This window comes from Ursus arctos, unplaced genomic scaffold, assembly GCF_023065955.2.
Source record: "Ursus arctos isolate Adak ecotype North America unplaced genomic scaffold, UrsArc2.0 scaffold_6, whole genome shotgun sequence".
Classification (NCBI taxonomy): domain Eukaryota; kingdom Metazoa; phylum Chordata; class Mammalia; order Carnivora; family Ursidae; genus Ursus; species Ursus arctos.
Genome location: NW_026623078.1, coordinates 58,953,956 through 58,978,583, shown reverse-complemented (window position 1 = coordinate 58,978,583; position 24,628 = coordinate 58,953,956). Strand labels below are relative to the sequence as shown.

Genomic DNA, 24,628 nt, shown 5'->3' with positions numbered 1-24,628 from the left:
TGTTCTCCCTTCACCCTTGACCAAGACTTTGCTCCATTTCGCCAGCCAGGCATGGGGTGCTTCTGCGAGCCCAGGGCAATGCCTCTCTGCGCTCATCCTCAGCGCTTTTTAGAACTGACAGCGTGTACCAGCCCCACTGTCAGGCGAAGCACAACGGGGTGAACACAGGAGGGTTCAAAACTGTTCTGGTCGGGCAGGAGTTACGGGAGGGATGAAGAGCAGTGCTGAGGCCAGGTAGTCGAAAAGGCGGGAAATCCCCCGTCTAGAGCACAATCTGGCACTTTCCCCAGGGGCCTTTCAGCCATGACATTCTGCCATGGCGCTTTCTGTCCTCTTTCTGACCCAGGCTAATGTGTCAGCAGCTGCACCCAAGCTGCAAGTTTCATCCATTTTTATGTTTCTATTGGCAAGTATCTGGGCTCCTACATTTTACTGAGACTCACTGGCTTCTGACTTTCTCCCAAGCCTTCTTGGTCTCCTGGAGACGAGCCTCTCCTGCATCAGACTCTCTTCCTAATGAAGAGGCTGTGCGTTGCTCTGCCATTTATGCAGTCATTCATATTCATAGAAAAGCATGAAGACAATTTTCTTAATTACAGTACTTGATGCTGCCGTGTGCCTCCCAATTTTCTGTGTGCGGTTTCACCTGTGTAACAGGCACTCTGCATGAATTCAAGACCTTTAATTGCTGGACAACGTGCTCCAGGAGAGGGAATATGCCAGAAGAGAAAAGGACTTCCAGGATTCCATTTAAAGAATGCTATTTGACTCTGGTCTTACTGGGTTCAGGGGGCCCGGCTGAGCTGCTGCTTGGTGATTCGCATGCACAAACCAAAATTAAGCTTCTGCTTTGCATCCTTCATTTGCTAACGGAAGCTCTGTTTTGTATTTACCAGCAACTGAAGATTTAGACCCCACTCTCTCCTGAGACCACCTCGAATGGAGGGGATGAATAATTTGATAGTCTCTAGCGCATGGAGAGAGAAATGCTGCAGCCTTTCACCATAAAATTGAATTTTGTGAAGCCATCACTAAACGGTTACAGATTGTGAAGAAAGTAGAGTGTCGTAGATTCTGTGGCCTCCCTCCAAACGCACTGAATAAAGTCAGCGGGTCTGGGTTGTTGGCTCGAATGCTGTAATCTCAGTCTGGTCTGGAGGCATTCCGAGGAACGGCTGGAAAGCCGGATACATACCACCGAACACATTCGCTTTTAGCATCTTAACAGCTATATTTCCCTGTCCGATTTCAAAATTCCATTTTTATCAGATGTCAGTTTTGGTTAAACTAAGCAGCTTTTTTCTTTCTGTTCATTTATAGGCTCATGAGGGCTAAATATGTCTCATGTTGGCCCTTCCTCATTCAAGCCACCTGAATGCTTGAGGGGCCCGCTGATTGAGAGACAGTCTTGAGGCCATGATTGATCATGTCTAAAGTTGGTATCAAAAGTTCTTGTTTGAAAAGAAAAACAACAACAACAACAACAAAACAACCTCTTGTTTGGGTAGGGCTGAGCTCAGATTTGCAGCAAGCTAAGGATCCCTTGCATTTTTCTTTCCTTTAATATTTACTCTTTCAAGTCCCCAAAAGAAGTAAATCAGCAACACCTGCTTTGTTCCTCACACTCTGTTTTCAATACACCTGTAATTTTCCCTGAGTCTAAACTGGGACTCAGTCTGTTGCTCTGCTGGGCCAGTGACTTTCCTCATTTACATTCATGAGTTGATTTATATTAAAGAAGAAAAAGACCGGAGGTAGGAGTTTTGTGAAAAGTGAGTCAAGCAGAGACTGGAGGGAGGCAAAGGACAGTATGATGTATTTTCTCAGCCTCGCACCGAGGCTGGATTTGATCTTCTAGCAAGAGAACGCTTGCAGATGGAAGCTGGAGCCTGTTTTCACAGGAGTCATTGTTATACACAGAACATAAGCAGTGGTATACAGGACCAGGTTTATTACAAAAGACGATATGAAGTAGAGGAGAGAAGAATTTTATGTGGAGCAGAAAAAGTAGTGCAGTTCTTTCTGGCAACCGAAAAGCTTTGTACCTTTTGAAGTCGAAAGAGATGGTTCCATGGGCAAAACTACGTTATCATGGTGGGAAGCGACAGCATGGCAGCTGGGGGATGGTAACCGTTGGTGGTTTGGATGAATGAGGGGACTGAGGTGGAAGAACAAGATAATACAGGATCTGAGCAACATAATACACCCCCAGGTCTGCACGTAATAGCTGAACGGGGTCCTGAGGCCCCCTGGTTAGGCAGATGGGTTGACCAGCCAGTGAAATTGAGTATTAATGTGATTTCATTTGTGTTGATGGACTGGTGACACCCAGGAAAATTCAGAATATATTTGCTTCTATTTCAGACCGCACAAACCCCTATTTGGGATCCCAGATTTCAATTCAGTTGGATACAGAGACATTGCACTCTTGCCTTGGGGCACTTTGAGTTAATGTCAAATTATTAGCAGAGAAGATCACCCTTTTTGCTGCATTTCCATTATTTTGGCATATTTGCATTTGATGTCATTTTCTAAAATCTGATAAGAAAGACTTTTTTTATTTGCTTTGTGTAGTTTCAACAATAGGAGACTGTCGAATGTGGTAACCCGCGGTCTCCTCCTAGGACTGACACCAACAGATGTAAAAGCTGCCTTTTTGGCCACAAACTAGCCAAGTCTGGATGGTTTGTGGGCTGAGTTCGCTGCCCTTTGACAAAGAGCTGAGGATGGAGGATGAGGGTGCAGGAAGGGAGTTTCAATGAGACTTCTAGCATGTGAACTTACAATGAGAACAGTAAGAAGAAGAGGTACTAAGAGTAACCCCTCCAACATTTAAAGAAAGAATCTGGGGGCGCCTGGGTGGCTCAGTCGTTAAGCGGCCGCCTTCGGCTCAGGGCGTGATCCCGCGTTCTGGGATTGAGCCCCACATCAGGCTCCTCTGCTATGAGCCTGCTTCTCCCTCTCCCACTCCCCCTGCTTGTGTTCCCTCTCTTGCTGGCTGTCTCTCTTTCTCTGTCAAATAAACAAATAAAATCTTAAAAAAAAAAAAGAAAGAATCTGTCACCTTTCAGCAGCTTAAATATGCAACTAGCTGCGTGTCTAGTACGCAGAGTGCACCTTATATGCCTCCAGGCTCAGTGCTGGCGCGTTGTAGATGCTCGCTGCCTCCTTGTTGTCTTAAATTGAATTATGTGGATGCCATTTTTCCTAATGGACCAGATTCCCCCTCCGATTCTATAGTTCGATGGCCTTCACCTCAACTTCCTTCTCAGTGCGTGCTTCATGGAAGTAGCAGTTTTGATGCTGGGTCTCAATCCCTTTGGATTTTGTAAGTGTCTCTATTTGTGTTACATTCTAGTCATAAGATATAACAATATTCATTTTTATGAAAATCCAAACATATGTAACTGACATAAGAAATTAAAGGGTAGAGAGGCACCTGGGTGGCTCTTTTGGTTGGGCCACTGGCTCTTGGTTTCAGCTTGGGTCAGTGTCTCAGGGTCCTGGGATGGAGCCCTGCCTTAGGCTCCACGCTCAGCAGGCAGTCTGCTTTTCTTCCTCTCCCTCTGCCCCCGCCCCCACGCTAGTGCATGCATGCACTCTCTCTCTGAGATAAATAAATCTAAAAAAAAAAAGAAAAGAAAAGAAAAAAAGAGGGCTGTCTAGGTGGCTTAATGGGTTAAGCATCTGCCTTCGGTTCAGGTCATGATCCTAGAGTCCTGGGATCGAGCCCCACAGCGGGCTCCCTGCTCAGTGGGGAGTCTGGTTCTCCCTCTCTCTCTGCCTACCCCCCGTGCTCTCTCTATCTCAAATAAATAAAATCTTTTAAAAAATAATGTCTTAAAAAAAGAAATTAAAGGGTAGCAATTCATACTAATCCATACTAATAATGTTCATCATTCTCTTATCAGCATGCAGGACAGTATGAATTATAGCCTAGATGAAGAATGTGTGATGTGGATAAACTGAGCAAATGTCCAATTTGAAAGCAGCTGTAGTTCACCATTTGGCTGTGAAAATCAGTGTTTCCACATCCTTCACATCTTGGCATTAAAAAGAATGTTCCAAGCAAGGGCACTGATTCTTTCAGCTGTCTCAAGTCCTGCTGGTAACTAATTACATTCTTCCCAGAGAGAATGACTGATTGTGAATGAAATAGGGGTGCTTACATTAAATATTGAATATTAAACACTGAAAGAACGCTTTCTCCAATGGCTCTAACACAGAATATGTTATTTGGAAGAGTTATTTTCGTTGATCCTGGATTTTTGTTGTTGTTGTTCTTGCTTTTCTTCCCTTCACCTGACTGCTGGGGCAGTGTCTCAAGATATTTCCGTACACCCCTATCCAATCACAGCTGATAGGACCAAGAAGCTGAACAAACAAATGAATATTCTAATTGTTATTATTGTCACCGATTTCCCCCTTTAATTTTCCGGTTCAAGACTTAGTCTTTCTCAGAACGTGGAAGTTGCCACAACCATGTCACGTACCATAATAAGACATGTGACATTCAAGGTTTAGTGTGGGGTAAAAGTTGAAATATCATTTTAATCATCAATGCTGGAGTTTCTCTGAGAGTAAGTTGGTAAAGGCTGTCATTAGAAACAAGCTGGAGTCGACTAGTCTGTTATAATACCTGAGAATGGCCAAAGTCGTGTACTAGATATATTTTAGATGATGAATAAATGTGTGGATAAAGTGAAGAAAAAAGATGTCTATTGTCCTTCTGAGCTTCCTATATTTTATACTTCTATAAACTCATCTCATCTCATGCCTTCTCAATTGTTGAGGTGTGCTTCGAATGACTCCTTTTCTGCCTGTTCCACCTGATACCTTCTCTGCTCTTTCACATCTTACTATGAACATTCAGGTCATATCCTACTGCCTTCTCTTGCTGGCTTAGCCTGAAAGGCTTTCTTTCTCTTCTCAATTTTCTTGGCAACTATTCTATATGTTAATAATTGGGGAATTCACCACGCACTTCTTTTTTGCTTCTCTTGGCATCTTGAACTGCTAGTTAAATATTGCGCTGTTACTTAAATTTTAAGTGTTTGCATTTGGTCTTTTTAGCAAGATCATAAATTATTGAGGACAATTCTTATTGCCTTTTTGTCTTATCCTAGCATGTAGGAAAGCACTTTGCACACAGCATTTCTCAATGAATATTTGTAACTTGATATGGTTGGAATTCTGATTAGTCTTGAGTCTGATTAGTAATTGTTAATGTTGAGAGCATATCCTTGGCCACGTATCATATAACTACTTTTATGTATAATTTAATTTAATCCTCACAGTGCATGCATAAATTAAGTGTTTCTATCTCTGTTTTACAGTTGCAATGATTATATGTTAAGTGCTTATGAATTACATAAGAGAGAATGAGGAGACAAAAATGAATTGATGAGATCCATTATAGTTCACTAGTATAGAGAAGCAACTTTTTTGTGAATCATAAAACTGTACCATACTAACTGATATACATATGCAATGTCAGCTCTTTGGGGTTTTAGAAGACAATCTCTGATTAGAAATACAATGAGATCTATTCTTGGTGTCACTTTCTGATGATAGCATCTGATCCACCACTCATTAGACATCTACTTAAAAAAACTGTAGCACTGAATGGTACCTAGAGCAAAGCCTCAGACAAGGACTTGGGTGGACATATTACATTTTGGAGGTAAATTCAAGAAGTAGAAGTGAGAAAGTTGGGAGTGTGAGACAAGGAAGGAAGAAAAGTGAATGAAGGGTATGTTTTTGAGTTGGTTACCAATGTGGAGAATGGGGGCTCAGTCATGCTGAACATAAAGGACCGTTTAGAAGATGCTTCAGAAATATTCCACCAAAAGAGAGGGTGGAGCATTTGTCCATCAGTTCTTTTCCCTCACTGTTTCCCTCACTTTCCCCTCAGTTATTGTCTCTCACCAAAGGGGCATTAACTTCTAATTCTTGGCTACCTATGCGCAAACTGAGTAGTTTCCACAACTTTGGGGAAAGCTGTGAGGAAGAAAAACAGTCACTTTGGTTTGCTGGAGATGGGAGAGTTGGCCATGTGTGAGGAACTGTCCACCACAGCTGTGCTGAAATCTTGGCCTCTAAAGAGGAAATGGAGCCCAAAGCCCTACCAGTGGCTTGTTACCACCATGCAAATCTATTTGCACAGATTCATCTACATCATCTCAGCTTTTACGACAAATCTAGCCGCAGAGTTGGCAGTTTTGTGGAGTGGATGGGGTGGGCACATTGAGCATTGAGTGGATTTTCATGTCAGAGGAAACAGAATTTAATCATGAAGCTGAATATATTTTAAGGTTAATGTGAAAAGGTGGGTAGTGTTTGAGATTTAGGAGGTCTAGGACTTTTCAGTGTCTATTTGCAATCTACACTCTTCATAGTTACTATCTGTGGTATAAAATTCTTTCTTTTTATTAAATTCTTTAATAAACACGTTCATTTACATCCATGAATAGATATTTGTGGAGGATCCATTATAGGCCAGGCACTGTGCTAGTCACTGTGCTTTGCTAACTACAGTGAGCAAAAAACTTGTGCTCATTGATTTTTACTACATATTCATGCTACATTGTATGATCCCAATAAACTAATTACCTGGGGAATTGAGAAAACTTTACATAGGCTGAAAGTGCTATACATCATAATATAAGAACAAATACTTTGAAAGATAGATAGTGTTAGTGGTGGCAAGATTGCTTTATTCTTGAATAAAGAGGATGAATCCTCTCTTGTTCACTGAACGTTACAGTGCTTCAAGTATATTTTTAATTTTATTTTCCCCATGTTTTCCAAGTGTGAAAGAATGAGGTCATTCAAGCAAAACTTGAGATTTACTTAGGCAAACATTTTCTTTTACATGCCCAAACGAACTTTGTCAAATGGAGTCTGTTTACTAGAGCAGTGGCCCCAGGGACTAACTAAACCCACTTGCACACAGAGCCAGACCTTCTAGTCTATATATTTTTGCCTGTCTATTCCAGGTACATTGGAGATTACTTGGAATACAAGGTAATGGAGCAATCTGCTTTACAATAACACCCAAGTGTTTGAGTTTACTTTGCTACTGTTCAAAAAGGGACAGTTAGAGACATTTGAAAGAATTACTTCTGTCTTACCCACACTTCAGCTTATTTAACCGTCTTGGTTTTTGTCTTAACTAATGTCAACATTAAGTGAATTCATTATATATCAATGACATCACAAACGTGATGAGGTAGTTATATTTGTTCCACCCGGTTCGCATGAAATTTATTATTAAAAAGGGAAATGTCCATCTGTGTATTACTTATACTCGTCTCAACGAACAAACAAACCAACCCACAGTGGACCATGTTGAGTGCCTCTAGAGTAACACGAAAGGTCTTCTAGGCAAGTGGTTTAGGGTTAAGTTACACCAAAAATTTAATAATTGGGAAGAAAAAGAAAGCCGAAGAGACAGGTCTTTCAGTTTGATTCTTTATTGCTCACAGTACACATATTGGAACAGACACACAGTTTCCCACAGCAGCGCATGTAATACTGCACTTTCTTACAGAAGAGTCTTTGTCCCACAAGGACACAACAGTTAATTCCCAAGTGATGAAGCAAGTCAGCATACAACTTTCTAAAACTGAGAGAAGGAAGCCAGTACACGCACAAGCACATCGTAAGCAACACGCACGTCTATGATGTTGTCAGAAGTAATCTGAAGCTAAGCACTAACATGCTTTTCAATTTTGTATTTAATCTTGAAGCTGAAGTTCATGAAGGGCCTAGGTCCCTGAGCTAGCTCTGATTTCTATGTTTAGCATAACTTGATAAATCCAGAGTTGTTAAGGACCCCTGAATAATACACACAGGTATAAATACTTTTAAATATATTGTGACAATACAGAAACAAAGATATACATATATATATGTATACGAATATATTTTTTCGCTTGGAAAATCAAGACTATAAGAACACTTTCAGAATTATAACACCTATAAGACAAATCATGTAGTATATTTTCTATAGGTAATAAATGAAATTCACAAAGTTTAGAAAACAAACAAGCTGACCTGGAAGCTTTTTTACCCTTCATATTTATACTCAGAGTGTACAGGTGGAATATTTTCTCACTAAATATAAGTTGACTTCATTCACTTTTCCCTTACTTGGGTCTTTATTGGTGGTGGCAAATATTAAAGGACTTGCTGCCCTCCTTAATTAATCCCTCATGAAGTGGACATGCTTTGGATATCTATCCTTAATGTCCAGAGGCCTTCCTTAAGATTTATCGTGTCTCCCTGTCCCCTCTTATCGTATTTCTACCACATGTATTTTTTTTCCTTTAAATATCTAAATCAAATGTATCCTTGAAAGAAGTTCTACCTTTTCTCCAAAGTCCAGGTTCCACTAATGCTCCTTTTCCTCTGAAGCACTCAGTTATTTGTAGTCTGAAATCAAACAACTTGGCTTCCAATGATGTATTCTGTATTTCTTATGTTTCTCTGTTATTATGTTGTCACTAAATTATAATCTCCTGAGGGCAGGAACAATGTGTTAGTCTTTATTTTTCATTATTAAATTAGGAGAATTATTAAATTAGGACATGAAAGTGTTACTGAAATTTCAAGCATTGTGTATTTATAAGGGATAGTTCTGACAATGATCCAGTACTCTTAATGCAGTACCTTTCACTGAGCTGAAAACTGTTTACAAACAAACAGAAGACGCCTAAACAGAACTAGTTATCTTATTGTGAGGATAGATCTGCAGGCAAATTGGGCATCACCAGCAAATTTTAAAATATGTTCCTTAGTTTGGGATTGATTTGCTCATTAATTTAACAGATACTTCGGGACATCACACAAGTTTAAATAATTTGTGGAAAACAAAGATGAAATAAGCTTACCCACAAGAGGTTTTCCACGTAGTTGCTTATCTAGAATTGTGCAGTAAATAAGAGCCTTAAAGGCTTTGCATGAGGGGCCACGACTCAGCAGTTTTCAAGGTGTGGCCAGGGGACTACAGGCATCAAAATCACCTAATAAGGGAGAATCTCTTGGGGCAGGGCCAAATAAAGTGTATTTTAAGATAAGCTTCCAGGTCATTCTTCTGTGTACCAAAGTGGGGGTGGTTTATTATTACTGGAGCATTTAATGCCATTCCAGGAATCTAGAGAATGTTCTTATTGAATTCAGACATCTGGTTAGGTGGATTCTTATTCTGATACCATGTTGTATCTGTTTTTATTTTTTGGAAAGTCTCCATCTTTATCAGTATTAGTCCATACCATTCTTGAGAAAGTTCATACTTTCTCTTTGTTGCAAGTCAAAGAACAGCCACGTGCACAAAAGTTAAGTCCATTATTCTGAGAGGAACAAAATAATCACGTAAGAGTGTTGCTTCGGAGCTCAAGTAAGTTGCGGGAGCTCTAGCCGACTCCACTGCTTATCCCATCCTTCTTTTATAATTTCCAAAGTACTTTCATTTCTATTATTCTAGTGGAGAGCCTGCAGCATGGACTTGACCCAGATGTTCCTCTATGAGGACATACAGGTGGTCATTATGTGAATTTGCTTTTTATTGGCCACAAAACTGTCTTTTGTTTTCTTCCTGAATCCAAATTTGACAGTTCCAACAATGCGCTGTCCCAGCTGTACCGTTCCACTGAGCCCCTTTATTTTTCTAGACTGGATTTCTACAGCATAAATCAATCACCCCAGGTTGGATTTTCCACGAGTGCGTTTGTTGTAGAAGAATGTAAACAGGTCTAACAACATTGTATACAAACATTCACGGCAACTCTTTTCAAAAGAGATCTTTGAATATCAAAATTATTACCACCAAGATTTAGTTTATGTCAGCATCGCCCATTTGGTGCTAACCATCTCAGCAACAAAATTATTCCCTAGTGTGCAACTTTGTAAATGAGATTTTCTGCTGAGTGATTTGAGATTATACTTACAGACCGAACATATACACAAAAATATTACAGGGCCTTATCTGACCTTTTTTCTCCTGTGTAATCAATGAAATTAATAATTAAGTTAATTGATATTTCTAATTATAGTTCATAAAATAGAATCACAATACACAAATTATCTTAACAATTGCTTCTTTAAAACATTTCTGACACCTCTAATTTGTATTCTAAATATTGCCAACAGTTATATCTTGAAATGATATCACATTGGTTTTTGTTTTTCTCATCCGACTGTGAGATCCTTAAGAATGGGAAGAGTCTTTTGTTCCCATAAACACATATCTGCAGTTTTTCACATAGGAGGTGTTCTATTGGCTTCTCACTGAAGCTCTGAGATACAAAACCTCTGCTTGGTTCTGTGAGGAAAGAGTCACATTGAGTGGCTCAACTCTACACCTGAGCCCCACCATGAAAATGGGACTTAAACAGAAATGTCAGAAGCATCCATTTTTCCATACTTGAAACATGATTTTATGAAAACATGAAAGTGTTCAGAACAACAAAATATTTTCTTACATATAAATATATTTGAAAGAATATTTACATTTTTCCTTAAGATTGTTCGTGTCCAGGTTTAGTCTTGAATGAAGTCAGGTGAAATTGCCTGCTCTAAGGAAAGCCATGTTTTAGGAGAGATAAGAGTTTGGTAGGGAGAAGGAGCAGTGGAGGGGAGGAGGGGAAGAGAGAAAAATGTATTTGTTATTACGGAGCTCTGTAAGACTTCTTCATGAGTGTTATTGTAAATACTTACATTCCTCCAGCCAAATCTTGGTAGACAACTAAAGATAAACAGAAAACAAATTGCTGGAGATTCTCATCCTCTGCTTCTTCCAAGAGAAATGAGTTGAAAAAAATTTTCTTTGAACCTGGGACTGAGCAGTTGTTTCTGGATACTCTTTCACACCTAGTTTCCTTACTCCATGTACAAATATTCCAACCCCTTCGTGAGTTGTAGTTGAGAGGCAAAAACAATGTCGAATATAGAATTTATAGAAGTCACAGAATCATGGGTAGACTATTTAAAATCTCCTTTTCCTCCCAAAAGTTAATATTGTCTCTCTTTTATCAAGTTTACAGATTTAACATAGTTTAGAATGATGTAACTCTTTTAATCTTTAAGAGCAGACCAAAATTATATGGGCCCAGCTTTCCGAAGACACACTGTCCTTAGTATCCAACACATTTTCCTGAAAATGATACAATTAAAGTTTAAGATTCAGTCACACTAAACCTTATGGATAGAATTTTCCTTTTACTTTACTAGTTATTTAGCTCAAACCAGCCATTTGTTTTGAAATATCTTTCAAAGTGTATTGTTCTGTGCACTCAGCTTGTTTAAGAATGAATATGGCTTGGACTTTTCTCATTTCTCTTCAGCATCTTTGTGTTGAAGTGAAGTTCTAGAAATACACTCACAATATTGACGAAAGAAGTCTTAAGAGGTAATTTACATTTGCTTGTTTTATTTGTGATCTGTGACCTTTACCTAATTACCTCAGGTGCAAGATCTAACCAAAGACACTCAGCAATTAATGAAATTGGAAGTAATAAAGTAACCCAAGGGATTTTATTAAGGGAGGCCCTTAATAATATTGCTCTTCTCCATCAGCAATTTTTTTCAATTTCTTTATTTTTCATTTGATGGTGTATTAAGTTTTGATGATTTAAGGAAATAATACTTTGTGATTTAGTACACTGTGATAAAGAATACTTTAGAAAGTCATATCTCTTCTGTGTAAACCCAGCTATCTATCGGACATGGCATGGGAACATTTAATTTCATAGTGGCATTTGTTTTAGAGTTGAAACACTATGAACTCTTGGATTTCTCATGTGTTCTAAAACTAACAGGTTATTAGCAAATAGCTCTTTAAAAGTGGAAATGGAAAAACTGAACCCCTAAATTAAATTTCCAATGGTAAGAAGAGTATATTGTGTTTCATGTATAACATGTAAAATTAATTGTAATTTTTTTCAACATCTAGTATTACTACAGCAAAATATTTATGATTTTTAGTTATTTAGCCCATCCGGTCACAAGTTGTCATCAGCATGCTGGCTTAAAAAAAGAGAAACAAAAAAGAAAGATGTATTTTCTCTTCTTCACTATCTACACAATTTAGAGAAGCTGCATTGATCCCTGATCCCTGGTTTTATCATTAGAGAAATCCCAGCTGTAGTGAGACCGTGATGAAGATGATGCGGTTTAAGTACCTACTGGCAAGCCTGAGACAGAGTAGATGCTCAATGATACCAGCTCCTTCCCCTAATGAAAAAGCTAATAGCCCCCAGTCCCCTCTGTCAAGCAATGTGTGCACGTGTGTGTGTATGTTTGTACGCAGCTGCACACGAGCCTGTGTGATTTGGGGTGAGGTCCCTCTGGGGCTTCTATCCATATGATTCCAAGATTAATATTTAATCCAGGATGAAAAGTCAGGTACAATAGATTTCTTGGTGTCATGCAGATGGACATTTAGTGTATTTCCCATAAACATTTGCTTGCATTTGTTGACTGATACAGTGATAGGATAAGAATATCTTCCTGGAGTAGATGAGGCCAGTTTTCTCAAAAGCATGTTCAGGTCTGATGTTCTGGATGGCAGAGTCTCCACACAGCAGCATCTTAAAACTGAAGTTTCCAAAATAGAAATGAAGTATTCTTCATAAAGAAGGTGGGGAGGGGTAGCTGTCATATGTGATTAGGTTTCCAAAAAATCCATGAAATAGGAAAATAGGCTGGAGAGGACAAATGCCAGTACCCAGTGCTTTCAGACCCCATCCTTAAAAATGAGCTATTATTGAACCATCACCAAGGAGATACACTTGGAGATACTGATTGGCCGAATCCCAGTAGGTGAGCCATCTGGAAGGGATTAAATTGGACCTTGACCCTATGTCTTGGGCAAATTCACATTCATACCCTTCTCATAATCACTGCAATAGAATAACAGGTATAAGTTATACATAATAAAGATATTAGTGATGAGATGAAGTCAGTTTTAGCTCTATTGAAAGTAAAGCCAACAGAATTCTGCATTTCTTTGACTTAGAATTTGTAAACAAACTATCACTAGTATTAAAAACAAAACAAAACAAAAAAACCCAAACCTGCAAATGACAAGCAGGCAGGAAGGAAAGGCAGTTGCAGACAAGTTAGAAATGCACAGACTACAGTGCTCCGTGGGGAGTCTTCATCCGGAAGTGTAATAGTCAGACTTTGGCTGACTTAGAAGAGCAACTAAGCTTTTGAGAATGTTTCAGACTTTTAAAGCTAGATTCACTAGAAGGATTCACTTGACACGGCTCAGTAGTTTTTACACAAGAATGCTCAAGAAGGATTTTCTTCCTTAAAAATTTTAGAGAAAAAGTGAAGCCTTATTTAAATACTGGGTCTTGTCTTGGCTCCACTTTTCAATAATTACTTACATGTTAGTTTGTATCTTCATAGTTATTTAATCTGGTATTTCTCCTGTCTCACCCATCATTTAGGAGACTCGAAGAGTTGGTTAAGAGCTGGATTCATCTAAAAATCAAATCTACATGTCTTCTCAACTTGTAATTCTGGCTATTTGGAGGTTCGTTTTACATTAGAGTTGAAAGATGACATCTATTTTGTAAGACATAAAAATTATCTCAGGGGATGAAAGGTGCAGCCAAGGGAATATAGTTGCTGACGTTGTAACAGCGTTGCACGGTGACAGATGGCAGCTACGCTTGTGGGGAGCCCAGCATGCTGTATACAGCTGTCAAATCACTACGTTGTACGCCTGGAACTAATGTCTCAACTGTGTGCCAACCACACTTGAATTAAAAAAATCATCTCAGAATTTTATAAGGGTTATGACATTTGTTTCTGTTTTTCATATAGTGACTCTATTTGAAATCTTATTTTTACTCAAAAAATATTTTTTTTCTATTTTTCCCTGTATGAAATAGCACTATACTGTGTTAACATGAAATGCTAAATGCAAACATTTAAACATTTACACGTTGCCAAATTACCAAATGTACCAACAATTTGGGGGAGTTTGAGATATTACATTTACTATGAAAAATGTTTTATCAATGTCTAGATTTTATCTAAACTTCACAGCCCCAGAAAATATAGTGACTTTCTCAGATTAAATGGAAAGAGCTACACGTTCAGTTTCTATCATTTGGCTCTTTCACAATCTGCTCCATTTTGGGGAAAACATTTTTGTGATACTAGAAGGAAAATATGAATCATTCTTATGCGTTAAAGGATCTTGGGCCAGGATTTATTACAGCATTGGCAAAGGCTTTATCTGCCCTGTCTCCATGGACGAGTATTGGCTGTTTCCTCTCCGGGTGATAACGGCACAGACTCTCATTTACTCTGTGGTCCGTTTTCTTCTCATTCATGAATCAGCTTTGGCTAAAGGTTATTTCAGAAGCCAAGCAGGTATCCTCAAAAGATACTTTCGTGGCAGATAAGTAAGTGTCAGTGACAGTGATATCATCAAGCTCGGTGCTGAAATGATCGGACTCCTTGATGACACTGTAGTTTAGGGCCACACTGTAGTTAGCGGGTTTCTCCACTGGCTTCTGCTTACAGTTGCAGAGCTTTCTGAAGGCTGCACGGAATTTCTGGGACATGAGGTTGTAAATCACCGGGTTGATGGCACTGTTGAGATAAATGCAAATTCTGCAAAAGAGCAAGAACCAATTTTCTTGGAAAGGGCTGGAGAGAAACGAGTTGACAACCACAAGAGTCCTGTAGGGCATCCATAAAAGGGCAAACAGAATTACAACCACTGCCAGCATCTTGGTGACCTATGGAGAAATAAAGAGAAATGCAGTGCAAACACAAATGAAAAAACAAACAAACAAATGAAAATAAAATACCTCCCCCCCCCAAGTCCTGCCAACCATTAGTTCCTGAGATGCCGTCTGAGACAAGGACTTAATTCAGGCAGTTCATTTGTGATATCAACCCGGGAAGCAGGATTAGGGTAAAAAAGAGGGTGTGATAGAAGAAAAGCTAAGATAGGGTGTATACTTGCAATGGCTCCCCCTGTGGGCAACTGTGGATCAAGTAATGCATTTCAGGGTTATCTGTCCAGGGAAAGAGAGGCCGGGGCATCTATCCGCTGGCCGCCAATCTCCCCTTCGTTGAGGAGTGCCCTAGGGGCTTTAACTGGCCCACACCTCCAGGATTCTCCCACACTGGGAACTCATGGGGACTTTAGAAAGAACCTTGAGGCAGAGAAGATAGACAGGGGACAGTGGATACCAGAAGCAGGATGTTTTCTGCAAGCAGGAACCATCCACTGTAGCAATGGCTGAAATCAGAGACCAGCTAAGAGAATGTGACGCAGGCCACCAAAAATGGCTGTGACAAGTGTTAGGAGACCTAGGGCCTAATCCCATCTTTCCTTACCTTATATGTGGCCCTGAGAAATGATCTTAACCTATTTATAGCTTGTCTGTAAAATGGAGCCGATATTGCTCCCCTAAATCAAATGAGGTAACATAATAGTTTGAAAAGGATAAAATGTCTTTTAAAAAAGCCAATGGTTATTGAATGTCTGCTATGCTCCAGACACTAGACTAGCTGCTTTACATATGTTATCACATTTAAGAGGCCGAAAATCCTCCAAAATAGGTATTGCATCTTCCAGTTTTCAAATTAGAAAATGAAGTGTAGGTGCTGGTAAGTACTTCGGCGGAAGTGGTGGAGCCTTAGTGTCGGGGTTGGAATCCAAGTCAGCCTGGACCCAAAGCCTTGCTCTTCCCACTGGGCAGCTTTCCTTCAGGGTTAAGGGAGATGCAGGACAGAGAAAACAAAGTTTGAAATTTTCCATAGAGCTGACCTTCCTCCTAGGAACAAGCAATGCACAGGAGCTAGGACAATGCGTAGGAGGAGGTTAATATCCCAGATTGCCCAGGGACAAGATTAGCCAAGAGCGTGGTTTAGCAGATTCTGGAGATTGACCTGGGCTCAGAGTTCAAGCATTTGGTTTTGTCCATGTTAAGTGGTTTTAGGACCTTAATGAAGTCATTCACCTGTACCTCCTTTTCTACATCTGAAAATATGCCTGATCGTACTGTTCATTTACTTCATAGAGATATTGAGAAAATAAAATTTAAAAATAATGAACATGATAAGGGCTTTGAAACTCTAAAGCACTGTGGAAATATTACCCTTTGATTAATGACAATATAAAGAGACCGTAATGTTTCAGTTCTATGAAGGACATACTAAAATTGTAGCAGTGGTTATCTTAAGGTAGAGAAGATAATCATTGATTGCTTTTCTTCAAAAGCAACACTTTATACATTTTAAAATAAGTTTTCAGGAGAGCCTGGCTGGTTCGGTCAGGGGAGCATGCGACTCTTGGTCTTGGGGTCATAAGTGCAAGCCCCATGTTGGGTGTAGAGATTACTTGAAAATAAATCTTTAAAAATAAATAAATAAAATAAAATAAATTTTCAGTTATCTTTCGTCTCACAGACTTTGAGAAATTTCAGCTTCCTTGGCCCAGACTTTCTAGATGTTCTAAACTTGAAATCTACCCAAAAATGGAAGGAACAGATTCTCCCCCCCAACCCCGCCCCCTCTTGTCCTTTTGACCTTCCAGCTGTTTTCCTGAAGATAGTACTAGCAGCCTCTAGCTTGCTGGCATTTGAGAGAGGGCTGTTTAAAGGTCGTTAGTGTAGAAAAAAGATTCTACATCTAGACACGTGCTCTGTCATCAGGACCTACTATAAATTACCGCCCAACCTTGTACCTAATCCTGGTAATAGAATCTGTCTTGATCTCCCGTGTTGGAAAACCTCCCCTTTCTCCCGAGCACTTTTAGTCTCCTGATCCTGGGGCTCTGTCTTGCTCTTAGCCGTGTCTTCTCCACCTCCATAGGAAGTCCCCTGCATCCTACATGGTGGGAGTAATGCTACTTTCTTGTCGTGATTCTTCCTGGAGCTATAGTAATTGCCTCTTCCCTTGGCTCTCCAAATACTTGCTGTAAGACTTTTCATCTGTGGGCAAAGTAGCCTTTGTCCTTTTTTATTTTTATTTTTTTTTAACATTACTATCTCTTTTTGAACAACTCCTACTACTTCCTTGCAGTGCCACGTATGAGCTATCCACCTACTCTCAAGTTACCGTTTCCCTCCCTTCTAGGGCCATTTTAGCCCTTTCCTGAAGCTCTCCCTGTCCTCCAAGAATGTGCCCCAAGTCCCCTGTTCTGCCTCACTCACTGTTGCCTGAGCTTCTCTTCGGACTCAGTGCATGGAGGGTAGTTACACTTCATATTCTGCTCACTGGGGATAGAGAAGTTGTTCTCTGTGAGAAGGTATAGTTTTCACATCAGTTCATATAAGACCAGGTAAAATATTATTCCAGAGATTCTGACTTCTTTCAGAGATAAGAAGGATACTCAGTCAAGAGGTTAGCTAAAGCCTATTTTTTTTCTGAGCAGACTTTTAAGATTATGAGTAAATACTTTAATTGGTCCTAGGAAATCAAAGACTTAATTCTGTGATAAATATTCTGAGTTTGGAAGGAGCTATAGTAATTACCATGTTATCATCATCCTCACTCACATCCCTGCCTTTGTCTCCTGTCTAGTGCTCCGGGTTCTCTGACATCAGGTCACTGCTTCGCCCCTGCCAACATCCTCCCACCCCTTGCCAAGGACAAAGCACCCTATATTTGAAGCTCTGCTTGCTACACAATGAGATTGCTACCATCACATTTGAGTTCTTTATGATGGTTTGTCATAAAGATATGTAAACATTGTCTTTATTTAATGCTTATAACAACTCCATGTGTAAGCTAGTATTCGCTCATTTGCATATGGGGAAATTGGGGTTTACAGAATGTATGTGATTTGTCGAAAGACGCATGAGTGAGTAGTTAGTGACAAAGCTGTGATTCAACCTAAGCTACGTAAGCCAAAGCCCATGCTCTTTCCTTTATCCTTTGCTCTTTCTCTCTATGAAAGTCTTTTGCAGTTCCAATTTCTTTTTTTTTTTTTTTTAAAGATTTTATTTATTTATTCGACAGAGACAGAGACAGCCAGCGAGAGAGGGAACACAAGCAGGGGGAGTGGGAGAGGAAGAAGCAGGCTCATAGTGGAGGAGCCTGACGTGGGGCTCGATCCCATAACGCCGGGATCACGCCCTGAGCCGAAGGCAGACGCTTAACCGCTGTGCCACCCAGGCGCCCCTGCAGTTCCAATTTCTACTGTGTTATCCCCGTCGTGGTCACTTAAACATTTAACTTCTTGTAAGCATAAATCCAACATACGTATTGCTGCTAAATTTCCAAACTTAAAGTTTGAATTTCATCTGTCTTTGTGTTTTTCTCTACAATTATCAGGTGAAGCATCGAACCCACACTTAATACCTACCTACCTCTTTTCACTTAATGTCAGTGAGGAAGCATTGTCTTTAAGAAAAGCCACATGTTTCAAGGTTAATATCTCTGCCATGTACTTCCACAGCTCCCCCAGGCAAACTTTGACATCACTACCAAAACTTTTTATTGCAATGATCTATATTTGTCCATCTCTCTAATACATGGTAAGCTTCTTCAGGGGATGGGTAAATTTATTAACTTCTTTGTCCTCAGGGATTTAGTATAGTGTGTGACATAAGATAGCCCCAGGAAATGTTGAATAAATTTGGGCATGGAGAAAAACTTATTTCAATATATGTAGCCATGATCCTTTTCTAGATTTTAATACTCCAAAATTTTGTTAGAGGATTTTTGCAAACATTTTATCTTTTAACATTACAAAATCTCTTTTAAGATTCGTTAATTAATAAAGTGAGTCCTTAATACATTGCAACTTTTTGTTGAAATAAATATACTTTTAAAATTTAAGGAAGCATGGAGTAAAACAAATATAATGATGTTTCTAAAATTGATCAAGTGGAAAATACATCTCCAGTGGGATAATACAGAATACATTTAATCCCACTCATAATTATTTTTAGTTAATTCCCAATATCTTTGATTGAGTTTAATGACTTTCTGAAATATTCACAAGTTTTTAGTGTATCCATAGCTTGGATTTTTTTTTTTTTAAGATTTTATTTATTTATATGACAGAGAGAGAGAGACAGCGAGAGAGGGAACACAAGCAGGGGCAGAGGGAGAGGGAGAAGCAGGCTTCCCACTGCGCAGGAAGCCCAATGTGGGGCTCGATCCCAGGACCCTGGGATCATGACCTGAGCTAAAGGCAGATGCTTAACAACTGAGCCACCCAGGTGCCCCCCATAGCTTGGATTTTAATAGCTCTTATTCAATATAGAAGTACCTAGAAAAATAATGTTCTAGAGATCATCTTTCATACACTGTTGTTGAAGTTTTAGTTCTGTTGCTATTCCTTATCCCAAATAAAGTGACAAAGATGCAAATCTGAAAATATCTCTGGGCCATTGTTTTTAAGCATTGACAATTTTGCTAGGGCAATGCCTCAGATATGTGATGAGATGAAAGATGGCTTCTTTACAAGCCTCTGTACCAGGATGTAAAGTTCCCTGAGAAACAGTATGACACAATCTTCAGGGGAAAATGATCTTATAATATATTTTGATTGGGAAGAAATTTATCCATTCATTTAGGAGATTCATTTGCATCCCTCCTATGTACAGTCAGCGTCCTGGCTCTTGAGGATTCGACAACGATCCAGAGAGACATTGCCAATGGCTTCATGTATCTTATAACCTGATGGGTAGTTATAATACATTGTGATGAATTCAAAGACAGAGAAACTTTTTATTCTATGAGAGCACCTGATCTGGACATGAGGTCAAGGCGTGGTTCGTGAGGGCTTTCTGGTCTCAGTGACGTCTAAGCCAAAATCTGGAGGTAAAGAGAGGCAGGAAAAGTGTTCCTGCAGAGACTGGCTGTGTGTGGCAGTCTGGAGGCATGAGATAGTGAGGCCTGTCATGGGGACCAGAAGTAATTTAGTATGCAAGTTCTGGGGTGCCTGGGTGGTGCAGTCCGTTGAGCGGCCAACTCTTGGTTTCAGCCCAGGTCTGATCTCAGGGTCATGAGATGGAGCTCCATGTTGGGCTCTGTGCTCCGTACTGAGTCGGCTTCAGATTCTCTCTCCCTCTGCCCCTCTTGCTTGTGCTCTCTCTCTCTCTCAAGTAAATAAATAAATATTTTAAAAAATTTAGTATGCAAGTTCCAATTGTAGATCATGTGAATAGGTGGAGCTCTATCTCTTTCTCTAGGAAGCTTGTGGAGGCCATTACCAAAGTCATCATTTTTATCTGATGAGGTGATGCTTGGCCTTCCATTGCTAGGACAGAGGGAGAGATGCGGCTGTCAAAGGAGATACAGTGTTGAGTTCTGAAAATGTCAGCTCCATGAAGCCATTTTAGTAATAAGGAGGTAGGCAGCCACTTTGGCACAGCATAGTGAGGACAAGAAATGAGGCTGATTAAATTGATTAAATTTAATCAATTGATTAAAAAATAGTGTTGAGAGAGAGAGATTGCATACAGAGATGGTTGAGGAGAAGAGCAGGACGGGAACAGGAGGAGCTAAGCAAGGGCCTCTGTCCTTGACCACTGTGGGGAAGGGTTATCTTTCTCACGAGGGTTATCTGAAATCAGCCTTACATTACATATTTTACTCTTCATTATATTTAATTATGTGGAATAGTGGTGTATAGCTCTTATAAGAGTTTGGATTCAGTCCTTCTAAACACACCATTTTGTAATCATTATAAAACCTCTAGATAAAGACCCTACTAGGGATTTTTTTTCTTCCTTTTTTTTTTTTTTTTTTAATGTGCACTGGACAGATTTCTATCTTCTGATTGTGAAAGTTGAGATTATGGTTCCTTCGGGGGCACTAGTTCAGCGTGGCATGTATGTGCTGCATGTGAAAAACCAGGCTAGTTAAGTTCTCTATTTCAGCCTGCTGAGGATCCTTGTATTGCTAACTACTATCCCTATTACTAGTACTACGACTTTTACTACAAGTTCTAAAACTATTAACTAACGTTTGTACATTGCTTTTTTAAAAAGGGTTAGATTTATGGAAAAGTTGCAAACTTAATACAGGTTTCCAGATACTTCACACTGAAGTCCCCCTATTCCTAATACCTCATATTGGTGTGGTGCATTTGTCACAATTAACAAACCGATTATGATGCTTTTTCTATGGAGTTAGTTAACTTCATACTTTATTCAAATTTTGTTAGTTTTTTTTCTGGTGCACTTTTTCTGCTCCAGGATCTTATCCGGGATACTGTGTTATATTTAGTCATCACATTTCCTTAGGTTCCTCTGGGAAGTGGCAGTTTCTCTAACTTTCCATAATTTTAATGGCCTTGATGGTTTTGAGGAGTACCAGTTAGGTGTTTTATAGACTATCCCTCAAGCTGAGCTTGGCTGCTATTTTTCTCATGCTTAGAATGAAGTGATAGATTTGGGGGAGGAAGGCCGCAGAGGTGAACTGCCATTCTCAACACAATATATCAAGAGTACATGTTATCAACTTGACTTATGACTAATGTTAACCTCATACATTGCTTTATTGAGATATAATATACATATAATTACATTCACCCACTTTGAGTGTATAATTCAAGAGTTTTTAGTATATTCCCAGAGCTGTGCAACCATTACCACACTCTAATTTTCGAACATCTTCATCATCCTGAAAAGAAACCCCATTCCCATTAGAAGTCACGCCCACCTTCCCCAGGCCTAGGTTGCTGTCGGCAGCCGCTAATATATTTATGGGCCCATGGATTTGCCTATTCTGAACATCTCATATGGGCAGACTTAATTTTTTGTAGTATGACTGGCTTCTGTCACTTAGCAAACGTTTTAAGTTTCATCCCTATCGGGGTATGTATCAGTTCTTCACTTCTTTTTATTGCTGAATAATATTCCACCCTATGTATATGCCACATTTTATTTACCCGTTCATGAGGATGGTTTGCACTTTTTGTCTGTAATGAATAATACTGCTATGAACATTCGTGTACAAGTTTTTATGCGCATTATGTTTTTATTTTCCTGGGGTGTATACTTGGGAATGGTTCTATATTGTTTTTTAAGTTGTAACTCATTCAGGAATGTTAAACATTTAATAATTGAAACAATTCCAAGAGATAATCATTAATATAATACCTAGCGAAAAATACTAATTGATATGACAGATACATTAGGACTCAAAAAAGATATAGAATAAAGATGAATCTAAAACAGTTGGGATGTAGTCTTAGGCTGCTTTTGAAAATTGGAGAACAACTGCAAGACAGAAAAGCACGAGAGGAAATGGGTATTTTTGGAGAAATTCATTATTTATTTATATTAATAAAAACTTTCATTTGTCAGGCTAGCCTGTTTGGAGTGGGTTCAAGAGGAGGTGGGAGAAGTAGTAGTGACTATAAACGTTTTTTAAAGAGTTTTGCTAGAAAAGAGACTGGTAAAACAGAAGAGTTGTAAGAGGGAGCTGCAGAGTCCATTTATTTTTTTCAAAAATGGAAGATATTATATCTTTGTTTGCTTGGGGAGCAATTCCACAGAGAGGAGAAATTTGTGATCCAGGAGTGAGAGAAAGAAAGAGAATTGGAAAAACTGTGTTCTTGAATAGGGAATAGCATGGAGTACACAAGTGGTAAGGTTGGCCTCTTCTCAGTCGTATACACAAAAACCACTTTTTCAATATGTTCCCCTTTTTCTTATCCACACTTGATCTAAGATTCCAAGATAATGCAGGAGAAAATTTCACCTTTCTTGTCAATACCCTGAATCTTGAATGGAGTCCTAATAGCAGCTATTGTTTAATTCCTTGGTGTTAACAAAGTACTTTCATTGTCATCAAGCCATTTTGCATTTATATCCCTATGAAATCTGTAGGACAGGTGTGATTGTTCCCATTTCATTGATGAGGGATGGAAACTGAGCTCAGAGAAGCAGAGAAACAAGGTCATACATGTCATATATACAAATAAGCAGCAAAGCTAGTTATGGGATTAAGGTCTTTTGATACTACAACTAGTTTTCTTTCTAGATAATTACAGAAATCAACATATATACTGAGTCGAAGACTTCTAATTGTTGTAAATAATGTTTATGAAAAACTTGGCAAGGCTAATATTGTTGGCAGGAATCGTCGGTAGTCCTGGGATTACATGTGTTTTTTTGCCCCAAATCAGAGTGCTACATTTAGAAAGTACTGATTAGGGAGAAGAAAGTTGTCATAACAAGGCAGATAGGGATCCTTCACACCAATTTATTTCCTAGGGAAAAAAAAAATAAACAATAAAATTTAAAATGCAAAAGTAATAAAATGGAATCAAAAATAAAATGGGAACTTCTATTTCTGGGGTCACAGTCCAATTAGTAGCATGTCATTTGTGAGGATCTGGTTACATGGGATTTGGGGACATTTTGATTAATTATCAGAGATTGGTTTATTAGTCTCTCCAGGAAGTCATAGGAGTTGATTGATACCTCAGTTCTCTGGAAGACTTAGTTGGAATTCCTGTGTTGATTCAGAAAACAATTCTGACTTTTGATTTTATGTATGATTGAGAAAAGATTCTGTGCGTGGTTGTGGGTCTTGCTATCATCTAGACATTCTTCCTTGGGAGAGAAAGGCCACGGCAAACTGCTGTATGTCAGTGAAGGGCAAAGTCCGGTGAGCATGGAAGAAAGAGGTGGAATTGCTGTGTAGAATCTTGGTTTCGCAATCCCTCTCTGACCCTGAACACATTGGGCAGATCACATGACTTTCATCTGAACCTCGTTTTCCAGCATCAGTAAATGTATAATCTATATTTCTCCCAAAAGTTTCTCCAGTTCCAACATTCTAAGAAAATCTAACTTCTATGTTACTCATGGTAACACAATATTCAGACACGCTTGTGATCGTTTTCACATAACTGGATTTTGTTATGCGGGGATTGTAAGGCCAGGCAAAAGGAAATAGTACCTGGAGCATAGTCTCCCTCAAGGTGCTGATGAACTACAGGAATATGTTCACTTCCTGATAGCAGTGATTGTCGGTAATCATCTTAACTGCTGTGTTCACAGGGAGGATGCAGGTTCCTGAAGTGCTGAAGAAATTACTAGAATTCATTTTAACTTCCTGTAGCTAATTAAGGACATGGTGCCTCTCTAGACCCAGAACCCCGGCTTCCCTAACCTTTTATTGTTTTCCCTTTTCAAGTTTATTATAACTGAAATATTGTTGAAGAACTTGAGTCATTGAGATGTATTGCTGCATCACCTTGAGAAGAAAACGAATAACTGAATCCTCTTTTAGGAGTACTGTCAATTTAAAGACTGCATCTATAGAAGTTTCCAAAGGAATGCCGAAATAAAAATTATTTAATAACAGGTACCAGGCAGGGTCCAGTCAAACATTTGGTGGAAATTCAGTGGCAGAATATAAAGATTGCAGGGCAATCTTAACTACTGTGGAAAAGCTTTCTTAAAACTAAAAAGGCAAAGCCATGTGGGGCGCCTGGGTGGCACAGCGGTTAAGCGTCTGCCTTCGGCTCAGGGCGTGATCCCAGCGTTATGGGATCGAGCCCCACATCAGGCTTCTCCACTATGAGCCTGCTTCTTCCTCTCCCACTCCCCCTACTTGTGTTCCCTCTCTCGCTGGCTGTCTCTATCTCTGTCGAATAAATAAATAAAATCTTTAAAAAAAA

The 24,628-nt window shown here is 39.3% G+C and overlaps 1 protein-coding gene across 1 annotated transcript in view; it reads right to left on the bottom strand.

The window, feature by feature from the left end:
* Positions 1 to 7,459: 7,459 nt before the first annotated feature.
* TRHR (thyrotropin releasing hormone receptor) overlaps positions 7,460 to 24,628 on the bottom strand; it is a 44,595-nt gene continuing 27,426 nt past the window's right edge. The window contains exon 3 of the mRNA XM_026495563.4: positions 7,460 to 14,762. Coding sequence (XP_026351348.1) covers positions 14,355 to 14,762 — 408 coding nt within the window. The 3' untranslated portion in view covers positions 7,460 to 14,354. The remainder of the gene's footprint in view (positions 14,763 to 24,628) is intronic.